At 50.1% G+C, this 23,215-nt stretch overlaps 10 protein-coding genes across 10 annotated transcripts; 7 read left to right on the top strand and 3 right to left on the bottom strand.

Annotated features, from left to right (window-relative positions):
- Nucleotides 1-1,385: 1,385 nt before the first annotated feature.
- On the top strand, nt 1,386-2,685 carry BDR25DRAFT_386053 (uncharacterized protein; the record flags this gene model as incomplete). Its single annotated transcript, XM_033697976.1, has 3 exons — nt 1,386-1,588; nt 1,653-2,285; nt 2,397-2,685. 3 exons carry the CDS (start codon nt 1,386-1,388, stop codon nt 2,683-2,685), a joined length of 1,125 nt encoding a protein of 374 aa, XP_033539670.1.
- A 1,451-nt stretch (nt 2,686-4,136) lies between these two features.
- On the top strand, nt 4,137-5,219 carry BDR25DRAFT_308107 (uncharacterized protein). Its single transcript, XM_033690963.1, has one exon. It carries the CDS (start codon nt 4,320-4,322, stop codon nt 5,088-5,090), a length of 771 nt encoding a protein of 256 aa, XP_033539669.1. The 5' UTR covers nt 4,137-4,319; the 3' UTR covers nt 5,091-5,219.
- A 1,499-nt stretch (nt 5,220-6,718) lies between these two features.
- On the bottom strand, nt 6,719-8,980 carry BDR25DRAFT_386050 (uncharacterized protein; the record flags this gene model as incomplete). Its single annotated transcript, XM_033697975.1, has 3 exons — nt 6,719-7,589; nt 7,646-7,996; nt 8,040-8,980. Coding segments are annotated over 3 exons (2,163 nt in total), but the record flags the coding sequence as incomplete, so codon positions are not given.
- Nucleotides 8,981-9,525: 545 nt separating this feature from the next.
- Nucleotides 9,526-11,565, bottom strand: BDR25DRAFT_338123 (DUF1446-domain-containing protein; the record flags this gene model as incomplete). Its single annotated transcript, XM_033693255.1, has 4 exons — nt 9,526-10,575; nt 10,626-10,849; nt 10,899-11,468; nt 11,526-11,565. 4 exons carry the CDS (start codon nt 11,563-11,565, stop codon nt 9,526-9,528), a joined length of 1,884 nt encoding a protein of 627 aa, XP_033539667.1.
- Nucleotides 11,566-11,833: 268 nt separating this feature from the next.
- On the top strand, nt 11,834-12,998 carry BDR25DRAFT_122278 (3-alpha--hydroxysteroid dehydrogenase). The gene is made up of 2 exons (XM_033683718.1): nt 11,834-12,622; nt 12,671-12,998. The coding sequence occupies exons 1-2, from the start codon at nt 12,066-12,068 to the stop codon at nt 12,861-12,863; spliced, it is 750 nt and encodes a 249-aa protein (XP_033539666.1). The 5' UTR covers nt 11,834-12,065; the 3' UTR covers nt 12,864-12,998.
- Nucleotides 12,999-13,307: 309 nt separating this feature from the next.
- BDR25DRAFT_330025 (NAD(P)-binding protein) lies at nt 13,308-15,430 on the top strand (the record flags this gene model as incomplete). Its single annotated transcript, XM_033692494.1, has 5 exons — nt 13,308-13,431; nt 13,581-13,763; nt 14,324-14,389; nt 14,500-14,885; nt 15,050-15,430. The coding sequence occupies 5 exons, from the start codon at nt 13,308-13,310 to the stop codon at nt 15,428-15,430; spliced, it is 1,140 nt and encodes a 379-aa protein (XP_033539665.1).
- A 189-nt stretch (nt 15,431-15,619) lies between these two features.
- On the bottom strand, nt 15,620-19,653 carry BDR25DRAFT_397433 (uncharacterized protein; the record flags this gene model as incomplete). Its single annotated transcript, XM_033698506.1, has 5 exons — nt 19,531-19,653; nt 18,337-19,474; nt 16,990-18,290; nt 15,873-16,944; nt 15,620-15,810 (listed from the first exon to the last, which is right to left on the bottom strand). The coding sequence occupies exons 1-5, from the start codon at nt 19,576-19,578 to the stop codon at nt 15,620-15,622; spliced, it is 3,750 nt and encodes a 1,249-aa protein (XP_033539664.1). The 5' UTR covers nt 19,579-19,653.
- Nucleotides 19,654-19,975: 322 nt separating this feature from the next.
- BDR25DRAFT_338120 (LamB/YcsF) lies at nt 19,976-21,355 on the top strand. Its single transcript, XM_033693254.1, has 3 exons — nt 19,976-20,170; nt 20,229-20,648; nt 20,697-21,355. Exons 1-3 carry the CDS (start codon nt 20,037-20,039, stop codon nt 20,908-20,910), a joined length of 768 nt encoding a protein of 255 aa, XP_033539663.1. The 5' UTR covers nt 19,976-20,036; the 3' UTR covers nt 20,911-21,355.
- Nucleotides 21,356-21,726: 371 nt separating this feature from the next.
- Nucleotides 21,727-22,022, top strand: BDR25DRAFT_386033 (uncharacterized protein; the record flags this gene model as incomplete). Its single annotated transcript, XM_033697974.1, has 1 exon — nt 21,727-22,022. A coding segment is annotated over one exon (192 nt), but the record flags the coding sequence as incomplete, so codon positions are not given.
- A 189-nt stretch (nt 22,023-22,211) lies between these two features.
- BDR25DRAFT_192691 (kinesin light chain) lies at nt 22,212-22,619 on the top strand (the record flags this gene model as incomplete). The annotated part of the gene is made up of 1 exon (XM_033684295.1): nt 22,212-22,619. A coding segment is annotated over one exon (408 nt), but the record flags the coding sequence as incomplete, so codon positions are not given.
- Between the last annotated feature and the right edge of the window lie 596 nt (nt 22,620-23,215).

Here is a 23,215-nt window from a genome sequence, read left to right as displayed (position 1 = left end):
CAGGAGCTGTCACAGATACTTGTGTGCGAGGTGTGTAAGAGAAAACGCCTAACTGGAACAGCTGCCCAGGTTACAGCTGCCTCAGTCTCCGAGGATTTAAGTTGGCCAGGAGCATTTCGAGAGCGGGTTGGTCAATTGGAAGGAGTGTATGTTCATGAAGGGCCGATTTGAAGGACTTGAAGTAGCGACCTCTCCATGAGCAAGGTCAGGAATGTGTTTTCCGCACCGCTACTGCCAGTAGAATGAACTTTTGGGTCATCCCTATGAGATTGCGTTACAATACAGCGCTGTTTAGCGGAATGGGTGTGTGTTTTTGAGAGTTGCAGGTTGCTGAAGGTTGCTGGAAAAAATACCGAACTGAGACGCAATGTGAGGTCGCTGACTCAGCCGCTTATCCACGTGATGATTCGCGCTTTTGCTCTGATTAATCTGTATATTTATGAAGGAATGTACTTTTATAATTTCGAAGAATATCATAAATATTAAAAGAGTTGAGAGGGTTTTCAAAAATGTTTCACAGCAGTAACAAAAGGTACAGCACATTGTTACCAGGAGGGGAATATAACCAGGAAAGAGATGATCTGTTAAACCCCCTGCTAGAATGAAGGAGAGCATTTGATCGATCCCAATCTCCGTCCTCAATCACTCCTTTCACGTCCAATGTCAAGTGACAAGATGCCCAGGCGCAGTGTTCTATCACGTGGTAGGTTGCAGATCGAAAAGGTGGGCTCAAGGCTAAGGTTTCCAGTCCTTGACCTTCATCCGACCATTAACATCTTAATACCTCGGTAGGTGCACCTACCATTTCGATCAGATGTCCTGCATACCTTCTATCGAGCGTTCGGCGTCTTTTTCTAGAAGCCATTGCGCCCCTCAAGCCGTCTTCGACCTCGATTTGGAACTTTCAGGCTTCTTTGCATTAACTTTACAAGACGAAGCAAGCTCAATGCTGCCGGATGAATCCCACGAAACTCTTCAGCATATGCTGGAAAATCGATCAGCAAATCCGGCGATCACTTTGGCGAAGCATTGTGGCGGCTGCAGCCCAACCCGCTTGACGATGTTTCATCCCCATGTCTTCGATGCCATCACCAAAGCCGCGGGATCTTGAGAGTTACAAAGAACCTAAGGCTCTTGCCTCAAGAATTTCGATGCAAAACCGAGCTCTTCAAGCACTTGGTAACCATTCCAAATTGGCGAGTGTCTCTGTGACCTCAGGTATAAGGCTTCTCCAGTCTCCAAATTCCACTTATTCAGACCATCGCATTTCCCTGACCCGTCAACGAGCATGCTAGGCTCACCTGGGCAGGTATACCACCCCAATTCTTAGATTTTTGATAACTTTAAATATCCAATCCTGCGGTTCTCGACTTGAAGTCAACAAAATGTTCGCCCTTCGAACATGTCTTTTCATTTCTCTCTCTATTTTACCCCAAATCCAAGCGCAGGATTCACAATCCGCAAACTGGCTTGGGTTCGATAAAATATCTAACCTCTTCATCTTCGGCGATTCATACACAGCAACAGGGTTCAACATCAATGGCACGCAGCCCAACACCGCTAACCCTTTGGGGAACCCTGCCTTTCCGTATGGAACCCTACATGCTCTGAGCCTTTTTCTTTCATATATCGGTCAAAGCTGACAATTCCAGGGGTCTAACATTCTCCAACGGTCGGAACTGGGTCGACTTCCTCTCTCTCACCTACAATGCCTCCGTCGTCTCAACCTACAATTTCGCCTTCCCTGGTGCTGTCGTCGACGGCTCTATTACACCAAACCGGTTTCGGCCCATGAAACAACAAGTTCACGAATTCTTCCTGCCTAATTATGCGCAAAACAACACCAGCAAAGCGACTTGGAAGTCCGACAACACGCTTTTCGCATCCTTCTTCGGCATCAATGATGTCACCGGAACATACCAAACGGGCAACAGTACGATCCACAGCGCCATTATTGCATCTTACAATAGTCTCGTCAACGAGCTCTATGCTGCTGGTGCACGTAACTTCTTGTTTCTCAGCGTCCCGGCAGTCCATCGGAGTCCGCTTACGATGAACCAAGGCAGCATGTCAGCGCAATTTGTCGAGATGGAAAGAGTAGCCATTGCAGACTTTAATATGAGGATCATGAATATGGTGCAGCGGCTTGTGCAGCAGCATACAGATGTCACAGCGTTCTTTTACGATACTTTTACCCTGTTTAATCAGGTCTTGGATAAACCGGATGTGAAGCCGGAGACAGAGGGACTTAAAAATACGACGGGGTTTTGTTTCTCTTATTCACGGTTTGTCTACTTTTCATTTTTTACCCCTCACAACCCTCACTTTCTATTTGGCCTGCTTGGAAAGGAGATCTTCATCAACGCTAATCAACGCTTCTACTAACATCTCCACAGCCGCACCTACAACGAATCCACATTCAACGCAACCTGCCAAATTCCGCAAAATGAATACTTCTGGCTCGACTCCCTGCATCCCACTCCACCTATTCACGACACCATGGCTGCCGAAATCTCTGTCATGCTCATGAACTCCGAGGCCGTAACCGGAAATGGAGGCAACTCCTCTACAAATCCTACCGTATTTCAAGGAGCATCTTCACGCGTGATGTTGCTCCCAATGACGAATTGGAAATGGGCGGTGGTGTATCTCTGCGTAATTCGGTTGGGCTTAGCTCTCATTTGATCTAGACGTTGCCGATTTGCGACGCGGATTCGCCAAAAAACAAGGATATAGTTCAGCGGGTTGCAAGCCACACTTTGCAATCAAGGGACGAGATGTGGCTTCCAGAGTAGGAAAGTGAAAAGGATCAGTATGGAAATCTGCACTAGCCCCTCGGGGAATTTTCTGGAACGATGGATGCGACTGAAACATAGTTGAGACATTCGCTCCTTAGGCAACAGAGGATCTAGGGTTTGTTTAGATAGATAAGCTTAATGCTCGATTAGATTTGACATTGCTTGTCTGTGATGAATTACGATTTGGATCCTGTTAATGCTGTTCCTGATTCCAGTAGCAGGTTTGACTAATCAAATCCAACATGTTAATGCTCCGTAGTAGGTGCAAATATGTTGTATATTTAATCACCTAACATCATGCTCACAAAAACATAGTTACTAGTGAAATGAGCGTCTGCCAGGTACAACCTAAAACTTTGATTCAACGTATTTCTAAGAGATTAGCCGCAGATATGGCGAGGTATGGAGTTAGACTACTTAGAGCCTTCGAGAACCTCAGCTTGCCTGTCTAAAGTTTACTTAGCGCGAGATCTTGTATCACACGGTAGTACATTTCCTAATCCCGCAGCACGCCATCTCAGTCAGTACAGAATCTAACAAGTCCCATTGCCCAAACACCCTTGTTGTAGTCTCAAAGGAGGCTGAAGAAAGCTTATAAAACTAGTTCTATGATAATTACTCTTACAGACAGGTACCCAAAACCAACAGTGCTTCCATGAACAATAGTACAATGCAATGCAAGCCACACGTCTGGCGTTAGTCTCCCTGGGGTGGACAGGCGTGTGGTCGATTTGGGCGGCAGACATGGAAGAACTCTGAGGCCGAGCAAGGCATCCAAGATGAAACGCTCAGAATGAATTGCATGGGCACGCGGCATGACTTTTCACCGCGTCTCGAGTCTCCCACTCCGATGTGTGTTTCGGATGACGAAGAGCTAAACTGAGTGAAAGAGAAGCAGAGGGAAGGCAGAAGTGCTGATCTTGGGCCCAACACGAAATGAATTCTGAGATTCTCCATAGAGTGCTTCTAACACTTCGATGCTATTTGGGCCAAAACTTAGATGTGGGACTTGCGATTCATTGCTATAACAAGCCCTTCGAATTCGCCGACTGGAGATTCAAGGTCATCTTAGAAGCACCGCTAATGGCATCGTTCTGATAGCGCAATAACTAAAGAGTTGTGTGGTAACTACTCAAAACAAATAGTTTGTGCACTGCCACCACTGATAGCAACTCAAAGATGCCAATGACGTCGGTAAACCGGCTTTCAAAACGCCCTGGCCCATCCAATGGCCACATGCGAAACGATACGATCGAATGCGAAATACGAGCCAAGGTGTCGATCAAGCGTCATGCCCGCCCACCAAGCCTCAAAAGTCAACCTCATGAACGCCTTGCAAGTCGTCGCATCGCACGCGCACACCGGTATCATCCCTTTACAGCTCAGCTTTGCCGTCACAATGGCTTGTATAAAGGTGTCTTTGATGCTGGATGATTCGAGATGGTCACTTACAGGATTAACTTACATAGCGCAGCACACACAGCACAGTCCAACCCACATTAACTTCGAGCAACCGCAACGATGAGCACTACAACCCTCACCGCAAACCATCTCGAGAAGCCGCCTGTCGACATCAAAACGCTCTCCGACAAGGAGAAACAAGAGCTGATATCCTCAGACTCTGTCTCCATCACTAGTGGCACAACCCTCTCCCCTGATACCGCCTTCCAACCCGCGAAATCACTCCATATAAATACCAAAGGGACCCCAGTCCTTCGCCTTCCCCTTCCCCTAAAAGAACTCCAAATCAGCATCCACAATGCCGATGGTAGCCTTGCATATCTATCTACACGCGCGCAACGCAACTCAGGGAACTGCGTTTTGAGCAATGCGGACGAGAAGCAGAGTATTGCAACGACGTATTTCTTCGGCCCGGGCCGGGATCCTGTGTTACATCTTCTTGGAGAAGATGCGGAGATTAAAACGGCATCGAAATGGACGTCCAGGAGTCAGAAATTCATCATGCCTGATGGGAGGAGTTTTGAATGGGAGTACAAACGTGCGAAGGGGTTTGGCGACGAGGGGAAGAAGGGAACAGCGCTTGTGTTGAGTATGGGTGGGAAGAGACTTGCGGCGTTAATTAGGAACAGTCAGACGAGGACTGAGGGCAGTAAGAGCTGTAGTGCGGGCAATGGAGGAGAGTTAGTGCTTGGTGAAGATGTTGGAGGGAAGGAGGGGTTGAGTGAGGATGTCGTTGTTGCCACTTGCTTGCTGATGTTGAAGAAAGAAGTTGATCGTAGGAGGACGGTACAGATCATGATGATTACTGCTGCTGTATCCGGAGGCTCGTAAGTGGGCGACGCCGTAAGTCGGGCGTGTAGATATACTTTTTCTCTGATTGCTTGTAAAAACATGTGTTGTCTTCTGCGCCGACACAAACGCGCACTGGACCTTAGATGAACCAACATTTATTTATTTACTTCCATCCATCAATTTAGCTTTAAATTATAATATTTCCAAATCTTTTTCTTTATCTTTTTCTTCATAGGACTCTTTTTTCAGTTTGTCAGTCCGAATTGCAAGCATTACCAAGGCATAGACGGAGCCCCGTGATCCACTAACAGCGCCAGCAACGCTTCCCCAAAGGCCTACATCATTCGCAGCCGCCTTGGGTTGTCGCTGTAGACTATTTAACCCGGTCTCTCATGCTCCCCGCCTTCTTAAAATTTGCATGCAGGTACCCCAAAAACCGCCTAGGTCTTCCCATTGCCACATTAACATTCACTCACTAGATCTACCCAAGCAGGTGCCTCCCACTCCTACCAGTCACCCGAACTTCTCGCCAAGCACACTGACACCTTGCTGAAGAAGCTGGGCACCAATATTACCGAGGACGGCGATATGAAAAATTCTCTCACACGGATAATGACAGTCTTCAAGTCTATTGATGACAAGAAAGTCTTCCAGTAGTTCTACTCGTCTATGTTGGCCAAGGGTCTGATGCAAATCACATCCGCATCTAACAACGCCGAGACGAGCATGATCAACAAGCTGAAAGCAGCTTGTGGTTTCGAGTACACGAACAATCTGTAACTAACATTCCAGGACATGTAGATTTCTAAAGATCTTAACACTGCGTACAGGCACTGGCTGAGTGGCTCTAATGGCAGAGAGGAGATCAAGCATAATGTTGATGCCACATATCAAATTCTTGAAATGGACTTCTGGGCCTTAAATCCACCCACAACGCCTTTCGTACCTCCTTAGCTCATCGTTAAAGCATACGAGCGATTCTCCACCTTCTACAATGCGGTTTTGCAGGCTCCTCACTAGCATGAGGTTTATGTTTTGAACTGGAAATTTCGTTCCATCGGCTTGCATCTTACGCCGGCTCGTGTCTATGCAAAAGGGAGTTGCTATCGTCGTCGAGAGGCACGACCCTTATAGCAGTTAAAGAAGTAGTCGATCCCAGCTCTATGTCACCGGCTGTGGTATCGATCGATGAAACTCTGCAATAAGTTCGCCGCTTAGGCCGCACTAAATGCCGCCTGTATGCCATATTGGGACCATCAAGAAGCGATAGCTCCAAGGCTGGAGATGAGGCAACAGATATCCTTTGGAATCATGCTGCCCCATTCCATTTCGTTGATATTGAGAGATGCAAGGGACGGGAACGGCCACGCCGTTAATCCAAAAGAATGGCTGACTGAAATGATAGAGCAAAATGCCAATGGTCCAATTTAAGATGAAACCCTTCTACGCTGACGGCGTGTGGGAGTATGAATATGAAGCAGCAGTCGAAAGAATTCCAAACACCACCAACCACCATCGAATCAAGGCATCGACATCACTTAGACGGCGGAAGACAATAATTCATGCAACACATCACGAGTTCCGCGAATTATAAAGCGTGTACACATTACCCAGGGTATCAAACCAACTTCTAGCTCACCTCTCTCTTTCTTTCCCCCTCCCTCATCTCACCCATCATACAAACCCCCCGCCTCCAATCCCTCGAAGGCATCCATCAATACTATCCCGCCGGCGCCCGCCACTGCCTGCAAATCCTTCAAACCCATCAAATTCAAAAATTCCGTATCCTCTTCCCAATTCATTTCCTCGAACCAACTACTTGGCAAAAACGGCAAACCTCCTCTTCCATCGAAGCTGCTATCATTCCCACTATTTTGGAAATAATAGCTAGGGCCGTTGATGGGGGTTACGGTACCACGAGTGTAGAGTTGGCTGGAGGAAGATGCAAAGGAGCTAGAGGGTTGAGTGGAGTCAGGGGGAGCGAGGGTGCTGGCGCGGGTGGCGCGGGATGAGTTTGGGGCGGTGAGGATGCTAGGGTGTTTGGAGGTTGATATGGAAGTGGTAGTTGAGGAGGAGGAGGAGCCAAGCGGGATGTTAGTTTGTGTGCCAACATTCATCGCGTCTTCCTGACGCATGTCTCCAGAGTCACGGATGAAGTGGCCCACGACGGTAGCCATTAAAACCGCCGGCTGATACATTTCACTCATTTCACGCATTGCGTTTCGTAGGTCGTGCAAGTGTTCTAATAGCCGGCTACGCTCCCCGCTGTCTTGATCGTTCTGCAGCATGCTGACTTCGGCCATCAGGGCTGTTGCGGAAGTTCCGACGTGTTGGAGGCCGGTGACGAAGATCCTCCTGATATCAAACCGTTTACGGTATTGCGAGATGATTTCTGCAACTTGTTCGGCGTTGGAGACGCATACAGTGCGGGAGAGTGTGGAGAAGTGAGTTGAGCCGGAGTGTCGGGCCGTTTGCGTTTGTGGGGGTTGAGTTGGGAATGTGCGGTGGAGGAGTATAAGCGCGGTGTGGTATTGTGTGCTGTGAGGCCATCGAATTAGTCTCGTAAAGTTTGGGAGGAATGATGTGGTACTCACTGAAGAACAAAAAAGGAAGCCGGTGCAGTTCGAATATTGTCGGGTATCCAGCGGAGGCGGTCGGGGAGATCAGCATACCAATTATTCAGCCGCCTGTCGAGAGTCGCAATCTTTAAGTACGCATCCGCTGGCTTTAGATTCTTCCTAAGGTCTCTTGTCTCGCACAATGGCTCGAGCAGATCCATCAGCTGCAGTAGCGCCTCGTAAACGCGTGTCTCGATCGTCTTCTCGTATGCATAAGTCCGGGTTTGGCTTTCGATGAGGCGATCAAAGTCCTTATTTAAGCATGCTGGAGCCATGTCTGAAGCTTTTAACATGGTAGGGCGACCGAGGTAGAGAGACCAATACCTGCTGGAGTAAGCGAATGATCTGATACACGAATAGCTGGACTTACACATCGTTCAAAATGCATGCCCACAATACCATATGGCGGATCTGCACTTCTCGTTCAGTCAGATGTATCTCGCTCGGGTCCACATGAAGGCCGACGTCGAACAGCAGCCGGAAAGCCATTCCTGCATACATCCACCCAGTGTCATCACGCCCAATCCCAACCTCTAAATCTCCAAGAAGAAAGAAGGCTTGGATTGACGGCACACCTCCAGGCTTCACCAGCTCAAGTTCGGCCATCTTTTTAGCCTTGGTATGGAACGTTGAAGAATCTGGACCCGGACAAGCAAGCTTTTTGAGATCTGCTCTCGACTTGTCCGCGTACCGATATCCCTCAGCCAACATGCACATGTGCAAGAAATTCGAATAGAATTGGGTCCCACCCTCCTTCAAATCATCGAGAAATGCCCATTTGTGGACGATGTGCAAAGCCGAGTTGTGATGATCGAAGAAAAGATCGATGATATAGTCATGGGTCTCGGGCGAGAGATCCCTGACAAGTGTGGAGATTGGCCAGAAGCTTTCGGAGTTTTTGCTAGGATCTGATGTTGACCGTGAGAGAATGTGCATGTTTGTTGTTGGACCGAAGAATCGAACACGGCCAGAAGCCATGTCAAACTTGACGGGTCGAGGGGCAAGCTTCCCAATGATGGCCTTACTGTGCGCTGAAGCATCATGAGGCTGTGATCCACGTGTAGATTGTGGCGCTTCGGGGTAGGGAGGGGGTTCGTCATCGTAGCAGGGTGTAGACTGGGACTCTGAATCGGTTTCCATGGGATGTGGGTGCTGATCATGCAGATGCTCCAATGGAGTCGGGGCGTCTGGAATGGCATGTCCATGTCCAGTTTCCTTGAGCAAGCTTTCGAGGTGCTGAATCCGCTTGCTGAGTTCGTTCGCTACCGCCTTCGAGTTCGCACGACTGAGCACGTGTGAGCTAACCGAAATTGTTGATGAATTTAGGAGTTGGTGAATGCTCACTTCTTGCGACCATCCCTTGCATCAAAAGTGCACTCCGTCTCCGTTTGCTGGCACTGACTACATGCCTTCTGTCCTGACTCAACCTTGCACTGTCCACCGTTAGCAATGCTTTTGCACATGACGACGTGACACTTACCCGGATGCGGCTCTTTCGGCATGAAAGGCAGGCCATTGAGGCGCGCCTTCGCCGTCTGGCCGAGAATTCTGTATCTACCGAGGAACTCATTATGAATGTCGTTATGCAGGGTCTGAGGAAATGCAACGGATTATGAAGAGGCAGTTGACATCTGAAAAAGAATGGGGTTCGAAATCGCGTTCCTTAGCGCGAGGAATGATCGACGAAGCTAAAGCTCAGGAAGGCGGGGCCCCAGATTCAGGGGGGAAAAGGTTAAGCGGTGTTGGAGCAGACCCTGAGTGCAAGTCTTCTGGAATGGGAATACCAAGCAAACGCGTCGAGAAGGTGGAAAACGTCATTTGAATGAATATCAATTTCACCCCGCTATGAAAATCACTCAAAATCGACCTCGGGAGAGGAATTTGTTCGGAATATCCACCCACTTGCTCCGCAAATATTCGCCCACATTCTTCCCTAGTGTATCGTAGGTACTGGTCGAATTGAAGCCACGGTCAAGGTGGTCTCTCAGCAAGAAATGAACAGCTCGAATGCCAGGAATCTCAAAGCGCTCAATCTTGCCGCCCTTGTATTCCTCATCAAGTAGATACTGGATCTTCGGTATTGTAAGTAAGGAACGAAGCCAGTCCCATTCATCGTCATGGCGAACATAGAAGCCGACATTAGCATCTGAAGCCTTGTCACCGGACCGGCCTCCTACGACCCAGCCCATTGGTCCTCGAGTCGTAGGTCCGTACTGCTTCAGATCAACTGGATCTGTCGTCTCATAGCTAGGCTGGTCGCGAGGATATTCCTTCATCCTGGCTGGCGGACGCACGTCAAGTGTCTTGCTATTGAGCCAAGGGAGGACAACACGATGCTGAACTTCTGACTGAGCAAGCAAAGCAACGTAGTACTCGTAGTAAATCTTCCCTTCGGATTGACGCTGGTCGTTGCCCAGCGTCCACCCAGGGCACCCTTGGAGACCGTTGTCCATGCACCATCGATTGAAGCCAGGAACATCGAGTGTCGACTTATCAACTAATTTCTTGTTCTTGGTTTGCACAAAGATGCGCAGATCGCATGTAGCAACGTCTTGATTCCTTGGGTTGTCCGGGCAGTATCCATTCAGGCTAAATTTGAAGCAAGAGAGCTCTTTCACCGCATCTCCAGCGGAATATCGAATCTGCTTCTCGATCCATTCAGCCTTAGCCTCCAGATCTATCCCACAGATGTAGACGTGGAACTCGGCTTGGTAGCCGCCTACTGCCGTCATGCCGACTTTGGTAGTTGTGGGTGGTGGGAGACCTTTCACACCGGTGACGCGGACGCGGTCTTTTCCCTCCTCGGTCATAACGACACCTTCGATATTCGCCGTGACGTCCGAGCCAAAATAGAGAGGCCCCTGAATTTCGTAGAGTAGTTGAGAGGCGACAGTGCCGACAGAAACCTATATCGTCGTAAGTGTCAATGACTATAGAGATGTTTGGTTTCACATACTTCGCCGCCAGTACCAGGTTCCTTCTCGATGGCGCAACTTCCATCCGCATAGAGCTCGGAAATGGGGAATCCAAGGTTGGTGCAACCATCCATGAGCCTCTTGAAACCAGAAAAGTAGCCGCCACACACATACGCCGCACATTCAATGAGATGGCCGCAAATCAGGCTCCCCGCAATCTGATCAAAGTCCTTGTCTCGATTCCAGTCGTGCCACCACATGCCAGCTACAATGGATCAGCTTCAGAAACCTGGGTTTGATCATCCGAGACTCACCTCCAACAGCGGGTGCTGCATCTGCGACACGACCGCATACAACAATGTCAGCCCCATTCTTGAGGGCTTCAGCAATCCCAGCTCCACCAAGGTAGCATTGCGAGTATATGGGAGTGTATCCCCAGTCTTTCAAGTCCTCCCCAGTCATAAGACTCGTGAACTTCTCGCCCTGCTTGATCAACCTGTTGACCGTATCCGTAACCTCGTCTCCTTCCACATAAGCAACTTTGAGATCTAAGCCCTGTCTCTTCACTTCTTTCTCTACAGTCCGCGCAAGGAGTTCTGTATCGCATGCTCCTGCATTTACAGCGACCTTAATTCCTTTGCGCGCGATGTCTGCCAAAGCAGGGGATAAGTTTTCAATGAAGGTTGGATCGAAAAGACCGACAGGTTCCTCCATCAGCTTGCCTTGGGCGCGAAGTTTCTCATTATCCACCTTTTGAGCCCCGTGCAGTGTCATTGTGCATTCAGAGAGCCAATCGCCAACTATTACGTCGACGTCGAGTTTTGCAAGCGAGCTGATGGCGCGCTGGCGATCCGAGAAGCCACCTGAGGCACCCGCGATTCGGACTGGGCGTTTGTGGCCATTAATAAGAGTTTCGTCATTTGTGGCATCGCTGCTATTACCATTGACTAGCTTGGCAGGAAGGGTCGCGAGGAAAGACATGATGTGCTATGCTGAGGAGGGGTCGTCGACGGATCCCCATTTAAGGGATTGGGGCCATGCATAGCCATCGTTAGAGTAAGGGAACGGATAGCAACGTAACCTAGAGCTGAGGGAAGCATGGCAGGCAGAGCCAAAGTCGGAGAGAGTCAAAGGATCATGGTCTTCCGTGAGTATGAGAGCTGCGGAGCTCCGATCAGATCGGGGCTTCAGAGCGCCGACCGCTTTCGGAGAAGCTCTTCCTCTGCTCCTCACACTCCTCAGTTCCACACCCACAGCTCTAGCCACGGAGTCTCGGTAGCACTTCCGATCCTGAAGAAGCTGTAGTTGTTCGGTATGCTTCATGAAACGCCATTGGAATGCCTCGCGAGGCCCTTCATAGCGAAGGACGACCCATAAAAAGAAAGGCGGGCAGGCACTTCTAGCCGCTGTCATTTTCATCTCAATCCCTTTATTTTCCTCAAAGCCTTCTCAAGCTCATCTCATTTATATATCCAAACACTATGTCAATAAAGGACAAGGTCATTGTCATCACTGGCGCTGCCTCCGGTATGGGCCTCGAAACCGCTAAACTCTTCTCTAGCAAAGGCGCGAAACTGTCTATTGCAGACGTCCAAGAGAAGCCCCTCAAGGAGCTTGAAGCCGAGTTACGGGAGTCTGGAGCCCAGGTCCTCGCAACTGTCGTAGATGTCAGCGATAAGAAACAGGTGGAGGACTGGATTGCAGCCACCGTGTCCAAATTTGGCAAACTCGATGGCGCAGCAAACCTCGCAGGCGTTATCGGAAAACAGAACAATATCGCTAGGATAGAGGAAGTCGATGATGAGGACTGGGAATTCATCATGGGCGTGAATTGCAAGGGTCTCTTAAATTGTATGCGCGCTGAGATTCCACACTTCAACAACGGTGGCTCCATTGTGAATGCTGCCAGCATCCTAGGTCTTATGGGCTCAAAGAAGAGCGTCGCCTACGTTGCATCGAAGCACGCAGTGGTCGGTATGACGAGAGCAGCGGCGAAGGAACTGGGGGAGAGGAACATAAGATGCAACTGCTTCTGCCCGTAAGTGTTATCGAGCCCGCACAGAAGACGCTATCTCACTTCTTGCAGCGGTCCCATCGACACGCCCATGTTCAGGAAGTCTGCAGAGATTCGAGGCACAAAGATGGATTTGAGCTTTCTTGCTTTGAACCGAGCAGCTAACCAGGCGGAAGTACCACCACTCATCGAGTTTCTCATTTCCGATAACTCATCGTTCATAACTGGTAACGCAATGCCCATCGACGGCGGCTGGTACTGCTAGATCACTTAAATATCATTCAGTCAGACATATTTTAAGCTTTGTAATATGTCATCGCCCAGAGTTTTTCACTTTTCACGTACAATCGACCTTGATTCATTCATATTCCTAACCAGGTTGAGTAAAAGCGGACCTACATAGCCACAATGCTAATTGAGTTGGGTTACCTGCACCACACTCAGGAAGTCTTCTTGGAAATGCGTTAGCCTTGGTGAAAGACCTAGCCCCGATTCCGATATCCGCTCTTGATCCTATGCTTGCCTGTTCATCAGAGCGGACCTTCTTCCGCGATGCCGATTCAAGGGAGTGGCGTAGGAGGTGTCCCTCCTTTATATATGAGCACTTTTGCATGCCGGCTGCCATCCCCAAGGCCTCAAATCTACCAACTATCCCACCAAATCCCCTCCAGTTGCCTCATACAGTCTGTCATTCTCACCAACGCCCAAAATGAGCACCGAATCCCTAATCCGCGTGACCGTCTGCGTAAATCGCAAACCCGGCACAACCGAAGATGAGTTCAGTAAATACTGGGCCTACAAGCACGGCCCACTAGCCACAGAATGGCTTCAACGTAACGGTATCATAAAATACGTTCAAGTCAGAATCCTCTCCCTTCTCGTTCCCTTTCACTACACACCACCTTCCATTTCCACTATCCTAACACCCCCCAGTACCACACCACCTCTTCTTACAAATCCCTCGGCGCAAAGATGTTCTCAGCCACGGGACGAAGTCCCCTCGCTTTCGACGGCATGGGCGACTTCTGGGTCAAGAAGTACGAGGATTTCGAAGCGGCTTTTTTAGATCCATATTATTTGGAAGTTATTCAGCCGGATGAGAAGAATTTGATTGATATGGAGAGTATCCAGGTGACCATTGGGGTTGAGAGGGTGGTCATCGAGGGTGGGGACATTATGAGGGAGCATGAGAGGGAGTTTTGAGAGGCTATGGAGGGGTGAAATGGAGTGGGCTTGGCGCTGGGGTTTGAACGTTGTGTCTTCTGTATTTGGATCATTACAGCCTCGACGTCGCTTCATTTACACAGTTCATTATTCGGCAGCGTCTTTACTAGGAAGGTGATGCAGTCGACTACTTTTACTCATTGCTTCAGTCTCATCTCAGTCTAGATCTCCATCCATCCATCCCTTTGTCAACATTATTTCCAACAGCCTCCGACCAGATGTCTCCATGCATCTCTCCATGCGGATCTTCCCCAGAATCCGGTTACTCACAGCACCGTCGACAAGCGTTCCTCGCCCCGCAAACGCTTCTCGGGTGTTCATCCCACATGCCCCTCATTCAGCGCAGCCAACCAAGGCGCCGGGATTCCTTACCCGATCGATTCTGTATAACTGAGCTCCAACATCATTGCATGGACTTTAACTACAGCTAAATAAACAAATCCGCTGTCAATCCCATAATTAGTTTTCCTAAGCCCATTAGAGTATTGGTGGGTAATTGAGCATTCGATATGTCTATTGATATCCCACTCAAGGACAAAATCATCCTCATCACCGGAGGCGCATCGGGTAAGCACCTGCACCTGCACCTCACCCATCATTTCTATCTCTCTATCATTCCATACAACAAAAAAACAACTCCATGGCCCCAGTATACTTACTAATACCCTAACTCTTAGGCATCGGCCTTGCACTAACCCAACAATCCCACGCCCTGGGAGCTCGTGTCCTCGTCGCTGACCTCCGCCCCACACCACTTTTCACCGCCTTCGCAGCCTCCAAACCTAACATCCTCTTCATCCAATCTGATGTCTCCAAATGGTCGTCGTTCGACAAAATCTTCGCCGCGTGCGAGGAAAAGTGGAATGATGTTCCCGACGCATATGGTATCTGTGCAGGACTGTTTGAACCGCCATTTTCGAATTTCTGGGATGATAGAGAGGAAGGGGATGGGGAAAAGGGGTATATGCAGGTAAGGGTCAATGTGGATCATCCAGTGAAGTTGACGAGGATGGCCATGAGGAAGAGTTTGGAGAGGGGAAAGAGGGCGAGCGTTTGCATTATTGTAAGTTAAGACCATCTACCTAGGGATTCCTTGACTAGGATCACATGATGCGAGATGATAAAACCCCTGAGATGGATAGATCCCGCACATGTTGACATGCGCCATAGGCGTCCATAGGCGGCATAGCCGGCTCAGTTGCTGCGCCCCTCTACTGCGCAACTAAGCACGCCATCATCGGCTTCGTAAAATCGCTCTCTTCCACCGAACCCCTAACCGGTGTCAAAATAACTACCATCTGTCCCGGTGCCGTCAACACCCCCTTATTCACACCATCCAAGATCTCGCAATTCTCGTTTGCGGAGGCCAAGGCCCTGACGCCGGACGATGTGGCGAAGCACATGTTAGAGTTGCTGCAGAAGAAAGAGTATCCGTGTGGGACTATGTTGGAGTTGAGCTTGACGGGGACGAGGGTTTTGCCCGAGTGGAATATTGCGCCGCCTGCTGGAGAGGGGACTGGGCAGGAGTTGAATGCGGAGGAGATGATGAGGGCGATGTTACGGCCGATTGAGGAGAAGTTAGGAAGCGAGAGGGGCGCGAAGTTGTAGCATAGGATAACTTCAATCTTGATGTTTGAGACGAGTGTGGATATCAAATATGCAAACGACGACTTGGCAAAATAACGATTATGCAAAGATCTAAACATGAGACATGAGCGGATAACAACATCCTAGTTAACTAAAATGAAGGAATGAATACGCTAGCTTAAGTACTTGCTAACATACACAAAACGCAAATCATTCCACCCGCAGCAACCCAATATGTCCACCCGCCTGCACCGTATCCCCCGGCTTCACCAACATCTTCTCCACTACCACCTTCCCCTTCTTCAATTGCGCCACGACCGCATCTGGAGTCCTTACCGCGATTTCAAGTTTCATAGCTTCGAGGATAACGATCTGCGTCTGCGTCAGCAAATACCCAAATGCTCTATGCCATCCAATCCGATTCTAACATCTAAACTAAAGCAAAAACAACTCACCACCAAACCCTCCGTAACCTCATCGCTCTCTTTGACCTCCACCTTCCAAACATTCGCATCCACCGGGGCCTCTACCGACAAAATCTTCGGATCCAGCAACAGCTTTTCCACCGTCGACTCATCGACCTGGTTCTCCGCCTTCTCCCTCCTCCATCTCTCCAAACTCTCCCTCTCCTTCTCCATCATCTCCTCCTGTGCATGATTCTGCTTTTCCCTAATCTCCTTCACCTCCTCCGTCGTATCCTCAAGCAACTTATTGTGCGCCCCCATATCAAACTCCACTTCCTGATATTCAAAATCATACCGTCCAGTTCGGAATTCTTGGAGGAGGTTATCCATCTCTGATTCACTGACCTGGTAGTACGTCAATATATCAAAATCGCGAAACAGCCACGGCCTGCCCCCTTCAAAACCCTTTTTCCAGCCATAGTAATCCCAACACGGGACCGTGCGCCCTGTCATCTGATACCCACCGGGGGAATCCACAGGATAGATACTCATGCAGCTTCCACCCCAGCTTACCGTCCCTTCGGGAGTGAAAACGCGGGATGGGTTCATTTTCGGACAGGACATTCGCTGGCGAGGGTCTACGGGAAGCGATACTGTGTTTCCGCAGAAAAACCCAACTACCACCGCCATGAATTGCCCCGTAAGGTAAATGTTTTTGAGCTGACCTGGTGTGAATGCGTTGTTTGCGGCGACGAAGGCGAGGTTGTCAGGAAGGTAGGGAGCGTGGGGTCTTTGGTTTGTTATGTATCGTTGCGTAGCTTTAGTTTGGGCCTGGGATTCGAAGGTTATGGGGAGGTGGAAGAGGCGAGTCGGGACTTTAACAGTTCGGAGAGAGCCGAGTTGGGTTTCGAGGGTGAGGAGGTGGGAGAGGAGGGTGCTGCGGGGGAGGAGAGCGCCGTTGTAGAAGAGGAGGAGGGTTGTGCAACAGCCGACTGTGTTGATGAGATTTTGTGCGATGAGGGTGGGTGTGGAGGGGGAGTTTAGGGCGTTTTCGAGGGCAGTGACGCGGCTGCGGTGGTTGAGATCGAAGGTGTCGTTGCCATATTCGATGATGAGGTGGTCATCGCCGCCCTGGAGGGTATTAGATGAGGGTTGTGGAAAGGGCATGTTTCATACCTGCCGATACTTCACCGGGGGTATATGCCCATATCCCTCCTGCTCCCAGATGACTGCCTTGCCTATGTCACCCTCATGGAAATCCACGTGACATGCCTGCAGCTTGTCGATATTGTCGAAGCTTCCACTAGACTGAATCGCATGCTCAACAGAGTCTAGAAATCCGTCCAGCTTCTTTCGCTTCTTCAGTGCATCCTCCAAGCCGACGCGGACATACTTCAACGTGTTGCCTGCCTTAATCTGGCCAAGCTTCCACCATTCTGCCCGGATGATAGTGGTACTGCTAACAAAGCCACCGAAGTTAGGCGCATCAATGGGGAAGATACAGGGATCATCGCCGGTCCAGTTGAGGGTTCCAAGAGGATATCCGTATTCGATGAGGTTGCTCGGATGAGCACCGCCTTCGCCGCCATCCTTCCTCGCCCATTTCGGAACAGGGCCGACGAGACGAATTCCACTTCGAGAAGCATTGTGAGAAATCTTCCATTCGGTGCTGTATATCATTTCAATGTCTTCGGGTAGAAGGTATCCTTCATCGTGAGGACCGACCATAGCCTTGATCTCCCAGTGAGAATTGTATACTGGTCGTAATCTCTCTGGAAGGGATACTATGCCGACATAATCTGGGAGTTTTGCTACTGTGCGAAGGAGGTCTCCCGGAGCTAGCGATCGGCCTTGATAGCCCCCAATAGCGACTAGTGGAGAGGTAGATTTGGAACCGAAGTAGTCGGCGACTTCGGGGAATCCACCAAACACTGCAAGATAGGATCGGCACCCATTGCCAGTTGTTTTTCCAATCTTCAGCTTTTGCCCTGCCTCTACCTTGACCTTGGCCCACATGGGAAACTCTTTATCATCCAGCGAGGCTTCCATCGGGGCTCCGCACAAAGCAACAATGGCTGGCCCAACGAAGCGAAGCTCAGGTCCACTCAAAGTGATCTCTAGACCTTCCCTGCCGCGCGGATTTCCCACCAACATATTAGCGATTTGGAAGGCCAAGGGGTCCATCGGCCCAGAGTGAGGTATTCCCTTGCCGACCGTCGGTCTGGCGGGAAGGTCCTGGATGAGGGTGTAGGCGCCTGCTGAGATGACATCAATCGCATGAGGCACGTATTTGAACGATTGAAGGAAGCTGGTTAATGTGTTTCCTGATTTGAATGTTGGGTCATCCATGATCTCTGCAAGGAACTCTAGATTAGTAGGTGGGCCACATATTGAAGATTCGTCAAGTAATTCTTTCATGCTGCTAATTGCCTTCACACGGGAGTTGGAATGGATCATGGCTTTCGCAATGAGAGGATCTAAATGTAGTCAGCTTCCAGACTTCCAGATAAAGAGTTCACAGACCATAATTTGGTGTGATGCGTGAGCCGGTGAACACCCAAGTGTCGATTCGACTGCCAGAGACGTTCTTCCACTCGACCTTTTGAAGAAGGCCTGGTGAGGGTGCATAGTCCTTTAGGGGGTTTTCGGCGTATATGCGAACTTCGATAGCCACACCAGATGGTCCTGAGGGTTGCATTTCCTTCAGCACATTTCCATCAAGCCCGCCTTTTCCAGCAAGCTGGGAATCCGCTTGCTTTAACATAAGCTCCACTAGGTCGACGCCGTAGCAAAGTTCGGTAATTCCATGCTCGACTTGAAGTCGAGTGTTCATCTCGAGGAAGAAGAAGTCACCCGTGTTGTCATCGACGAGATACTCAATGGTTCCTGCAGACCCATACTTGATCGACTCCGATAGGTGGACAGCAGCATCCCCCAATTTCTTTCGTAACTCTGGGTGTTTCTCCACAAAAGGACTTGGACATTCCTCGATGACCTTCTGGTGTCTCCTCTGTATCGAGCATTCACGTTCGCCAAAATGGATGGCCTGGCCCTGGCCGTTGCCGAACACTTGAACCTCGACATGATGGCTCGCAGGATAGAAACGCTCAACGAAGACCCCCGGGTTCTTGAAAAGCGTCTTTCCGCGCGATCGAACCATTTTAAAGCCATTGCGGACCTCATTGGCGCTGTTACACGTGACCAGTCCCATGCCACCGCCTCCGCCCGTCGTTTTGAGCATAACCGGGAAGCCGATGCTCTCAGCGGCGTTTGCTGCAGCTTCTTCATCTTCGACTAGACCTTTGGTTCCAGGGACAATGGGGACATTAGCCTTCTCGGCCAATTCACGCGCGACATGCTTGACGCCGAATTCCTCAATGGATTCGGGTGACGGGCCAACCCACGCGATGCCAGCTTCGCCAACGAGTCGCGCAAAGTGTGCGTTCTCGGAAAGAAATCCATAACCAGGGATGATGGCGTCGGCCTTGGTCTGTTTGGCTATATCGATAATGCTCTGCTCGTCAGTGTATGCTGTGGCATTGCTGCTAGCTAGAAGAACGGCTTCATCGGCCTCGCGGACATGTTGCGATGCAGCATCAGCGTCTGAATAGATGGCAATGGTCTTGATGTTGAGCTTTTTTGCAGTCTTGCATATGCGGACCTACGAGGGATGATGATGTCAGCTGTGGTGTTGACAGGGGATCAGCCAAGACAGACCGCGATTTCGCCTCGGTTCGCGACGAGCAGCGTTTTCAGCTTCTCCATGTCAAAGTCAAGGGAACCTTCGAATATGCTAGCTTATGACAGCACAAACTCCGTCAGTTCGCTCTTCAAAGGGTCGCATCGCGTTGCGCAATGTAAGAGGTAGCCGCTGGCCTATCTAAACCCTCTGCCAGCCCACCCCTCCTCCGAAGGCTCCCCTGATCTCATCCAACGACAGACGGGTCCAGCAGGCACCGCAGCGTGAATTCGCCTGTCGTCCGTATGCTTGGGAGCAGCATCCGACGCGATCAGCTGCCTGTCAAACCACATCCGGCAATTTATTTGCGTCGGGTTGCCGGGTTGAGATGTCACCCAAGGAATTGGTAGAAGTGGGGAGACGGGAGGGGTTGATTGATAACAGGAACACGAGCCTGCCGTCATGGATGCCATAATAGTGGCAGTGCCCTTGGCTGATGGATGTTTGCTTCGTTGATTGAGAGATTACCGGGTTATTGTCCACAATGCCAGCGATCAAGCATGCCGTGAAAATTAATGTCGACCTGGGCGAAGGATACGGCAACTTCAAGTGTGGCCCGGACGATGAGCTAATCCCCCTCATTGATCATGCCAATGTCGCCTGTGGGTTCCACGCTGGGTATGTACTGAACTGCTGCGGTAAACTTTATGCTTCAAGATAGGGCTAATAACTCCAGCGACCCTTTGATCATGCAGCAGACCGTCCTCGCCTGCAAGAAGCACGGCATCGCTGTCGGAGCACACCCTGGTCTCCCGGACATACAAGGGTTCGGACGGCGCGAGATCAAAATGACTCCCGAGGAATTAACAGCTGCGGTTCGGTACCAGGTTGGGGCGCTCAAGGCATTCTTAGACGTCGAGGGGATGCTACTGCACCACGTTAAGCCACACGGAATACTCTATGGCATGATGTACAGAGATAGGGATATCTGCAGAGCAGTATATAAGGGCGTGCCGAAGGGAACAAGAGTGTTTGGACTCGCGGGAACGATACAAGAGGAAGTTGCCAAAGAGTTAGGTTTGCCTTTTACGGCGGAGATATACGGTGATGTGAAATACAATGCAGACAAGACCCTGGTTATCGACCGGAAGAAGAAGTGGGTTTTCTAGATCCGGTCGATTCACCGTGTGTACTAATATCTTAGGCCATGGCATCTAGACGATATAAAGAAGCACGTGCGAGCCCAGGTCGATAACGCTTCCGTCACTGCCGTCACTGGCGAAGAGCTTCAGCTACCACTCGGCGATTATCCTGTTTCGCTTTGTTGTCATTCTGACTCCCCAGGCGCAGTAGAGATTGTCACAGCAGCACGGGAGATCGTCGACGAGTTCAATACCAAGTACTTCCCAAAATCGTAAAGGCCCGGGCGTTTTCATCCCACCTTATGTCTTACACAATTTTAGTATACATATGAGCGCACAGATCTGTCAGGGGGATTTTTTTTTTGTTGCCACTTCGCAGTGTTATGAGCCATGCCAAGATTCAAGGCCGACTTTGTTTCTTTCACTTCTGCCTTTCTTCCCACATATTCCCAACTACTCCGTTCAATTCAGCCATCCTCGCAGTTGTCATAAGTCTCTTCTTTCCCCCGCTCTCCTCTCCCTCTGTGCGTCAGGCCCCGTCACGTTTTTAGAGGACAAATTTGACATACTGGATGCTTCTCCGCTTTTATTTAAGCCCTGGTTACTAACCAACCTGCTTCCTGTAGCAAATTGAATAATTCGCTATGGCGCTAGAAACTAGATTCGAAGGTAAATATGTTTCCAGCTCGGGACAACTACTCGCCAGCTTTCAGACTCGGCCCGTAAATATGAAGAGAACTCAATACACAGAATCATGCTCAAAAATAACATGCCACAAAAACTCAAACACTCTCCTGCAAGTGATCGGTTTCATGCTCGACTGGCTTTCAGCCTTCAGCGCTTCCCCTCAGCCTTGCAACCGGCCAAGACCGCCAGGCTGAAGTCCAGCTGTGGCTTCGTCGCAGACACCGCCGATGCATGCTCCACTGCTGCGACAGCATTATGGTCTCCGTGATATCTTTTGGCGACACGAACTCTGGTTTCCAGGCCGGCATCATTAACGGCCCTGTCAACGCCGAGTTCCGTCTTCCACCTGGTAAGTCGTGGGAGGGTCTGAGGGTCCGGACGAACGCTAGGTAACGGTAGCCCCACCTAGATCGACCAGAAACACCGCTGAAGCCGTTAGCAGTTATACCCTTCAGTCGTGACGCCGACTTCATCGAGAGAAGCGAGCTGTTCGATCAAATTCAGACGAAATGCGCTGCACCGGGCTCGCGGACCGCGCTTGTCGGCCTAGGCGGCGTTGGGTACGTGCGAAGGGCGCAGACCACAGCGGACAGCTGACCGCTGCGAAGTAAGTCTCAACTGGTCATCGAATTGGCATACCGAACCAGAGAGTGATCACCAGAGACGTGGGTCTTCTGGGCCCACGCCAGCAACGCAGTACGGTTTGAGCAGAGCTATCAAGACATCGCAAGCTGGGAGCCGGCCATCTAGACACGCTGACCGGCATGGCCAATTTGGCGTCGACTTACCGAAATCAAGGCCGGTGGGATGCAGCGGAAGAACTGTTTGTGCAAGTAATAGAGACTCGCAAGAAGACGCTAGGAGCGGGCCATCCAGACACACTGACCAGTGTAGCCAATCTGGCGTCGACTTACTGGAATCAAGGCCGGTGGCATGCAGCGGAAGAGCTGCTTGTGCAAGTGATGGAGACTCGCAAGCAGAAGCTGGGAGCGGACCATCCTTCCACGCTAACCAGCATGGCCAATCTAGCATCGACTTGCCAAAATCAAGGCCGGTGGGATGTAGCGGAAGAGCTAGAGTTGCAAGTGATGGAGACCAGTAAGAAGATGCTGGGAGTGGGCCATCTAGACACACCGACCAGGATGAACAATCTTGCTTTTACCTGGAAAGGGCAGGGTCGCAATGCAGAAGCCATTAAACTTATGAACCAGTGTGTGCAGTTAAGTCGTCACATTCTCGGCGTTAGCCATCCACATTATATATCTTCCTCGAAGACGCTAGCTGTATGGGAGGCAGAACAAGTGGACGTTGGCCTCTTACGCTTACATGGCTAATAATTACTAGATTAGTTAGCTAAAATAAACATAATAGTACGAGTAGATGCACGTAAACTGATTTTTCTATTTGTATGTGCTATGGTATAGTAGTTTGTAAAAGGGTACTTCCGGAAGCGGTAGCCCAGAGCTAATCTGTCAGCGTGGAAACATTAACTAAGGGCATGTTGCAGAGAGGAAAGCCGACCTACACTAGCCATGGCCTTGTGAGGTGGAGATTTTGTAGGCGTTTTAAAAGAGTTGATGAGTCAATTCACTGGTAGCATGGCTGAGACGAGCAGATTAGCCTTCCTTTCCAGGAAGAAGGGGGCTAGTCCTAATTAGGAATGATTACGTAACAGCTCGCTTACGCGCACGGCCGCCACAATAAACAATCTAACCAACCCAGCTTCACATCTCCTCCTGCCACGCCCACCAACCCACCCAACCAGGGCAGTGCGACCTTACCAGCCAATCCCAAACCGCCAAGGACGCTACAGGTACACATCTTACCCTATCCGCACGTTTCAGGTTAAAATCTAATTAGAACAGCCTCTAACACCCTCTGCTCACTTCTGACG

The sequence above is a fragment of the Lindgomyces ingoldianus genome (genome assembly GCF_010093535.1).
Source record: "Lindgomyces ingoldianus strain ATCC 200398 unplaced genomic scaffold BDR25scaffold_70, whole genome shotgun sequence".
NCBI classification, from domain to species: domain Eukaryota; kingdom Fungi; phylum Ascomycota; class Dothideomycetes; order Pleosporales; family Lindgomycetaceae; genus Lindgomyces; species Lindgomyces ingoldianus.
The sequence above is the reverse complement of the archived record's forward strand: the minus strand, read 5'-3'. Positions and strand labels throughout refer to the sequence as shown.

Bases quoted from the DNA above. Each gene is read 5' to 3' on its own strand.
- BDR25DRAFT_308107 (XM_033690963.1), top strand. From the start codon at position 4,320: ATGAGCACTACAACCCTCACCGCAAACCATCTCGAGAAGCCGCCTGTC.
- BDR25DRAFT_338120 (XM_033693254.1), top strand. From the start codon at position 20,037: ATGCCAGCGATCAAGCATGCCGTGAAAATTAATGTCGACCTGGGCGAA. The intron at 20,171-20,228 runs GTATGTACTGAA...TAATAACTCCAG, and splicing joins GCCTGTGGGTTCCACGCTGG to CGACCCTTTGATCATGCAGC. The intron at 20,649-20,696 runs GTGGGTTTTCTA...CTAATATCTTAG, and splicing joins GTTATCGACCGGAAGAAGAA to GCCATGGCATCTAGACGATA.
- BDR25DRAFT_122278 (XM_033683718.1), top strand. From the start codon at position 12,066: ATGTCAATAAAGGACAAGGTCATTGTCATCACTGGCGCTGCCTCCGGT. The intron at 12,623-12,670 runs GTAAGTGTTATC...CACTTCTTGCAG, and splicing joins AGATGCAACTGCTTCTGCCC to CGGTCCCATCGACACGCCCA.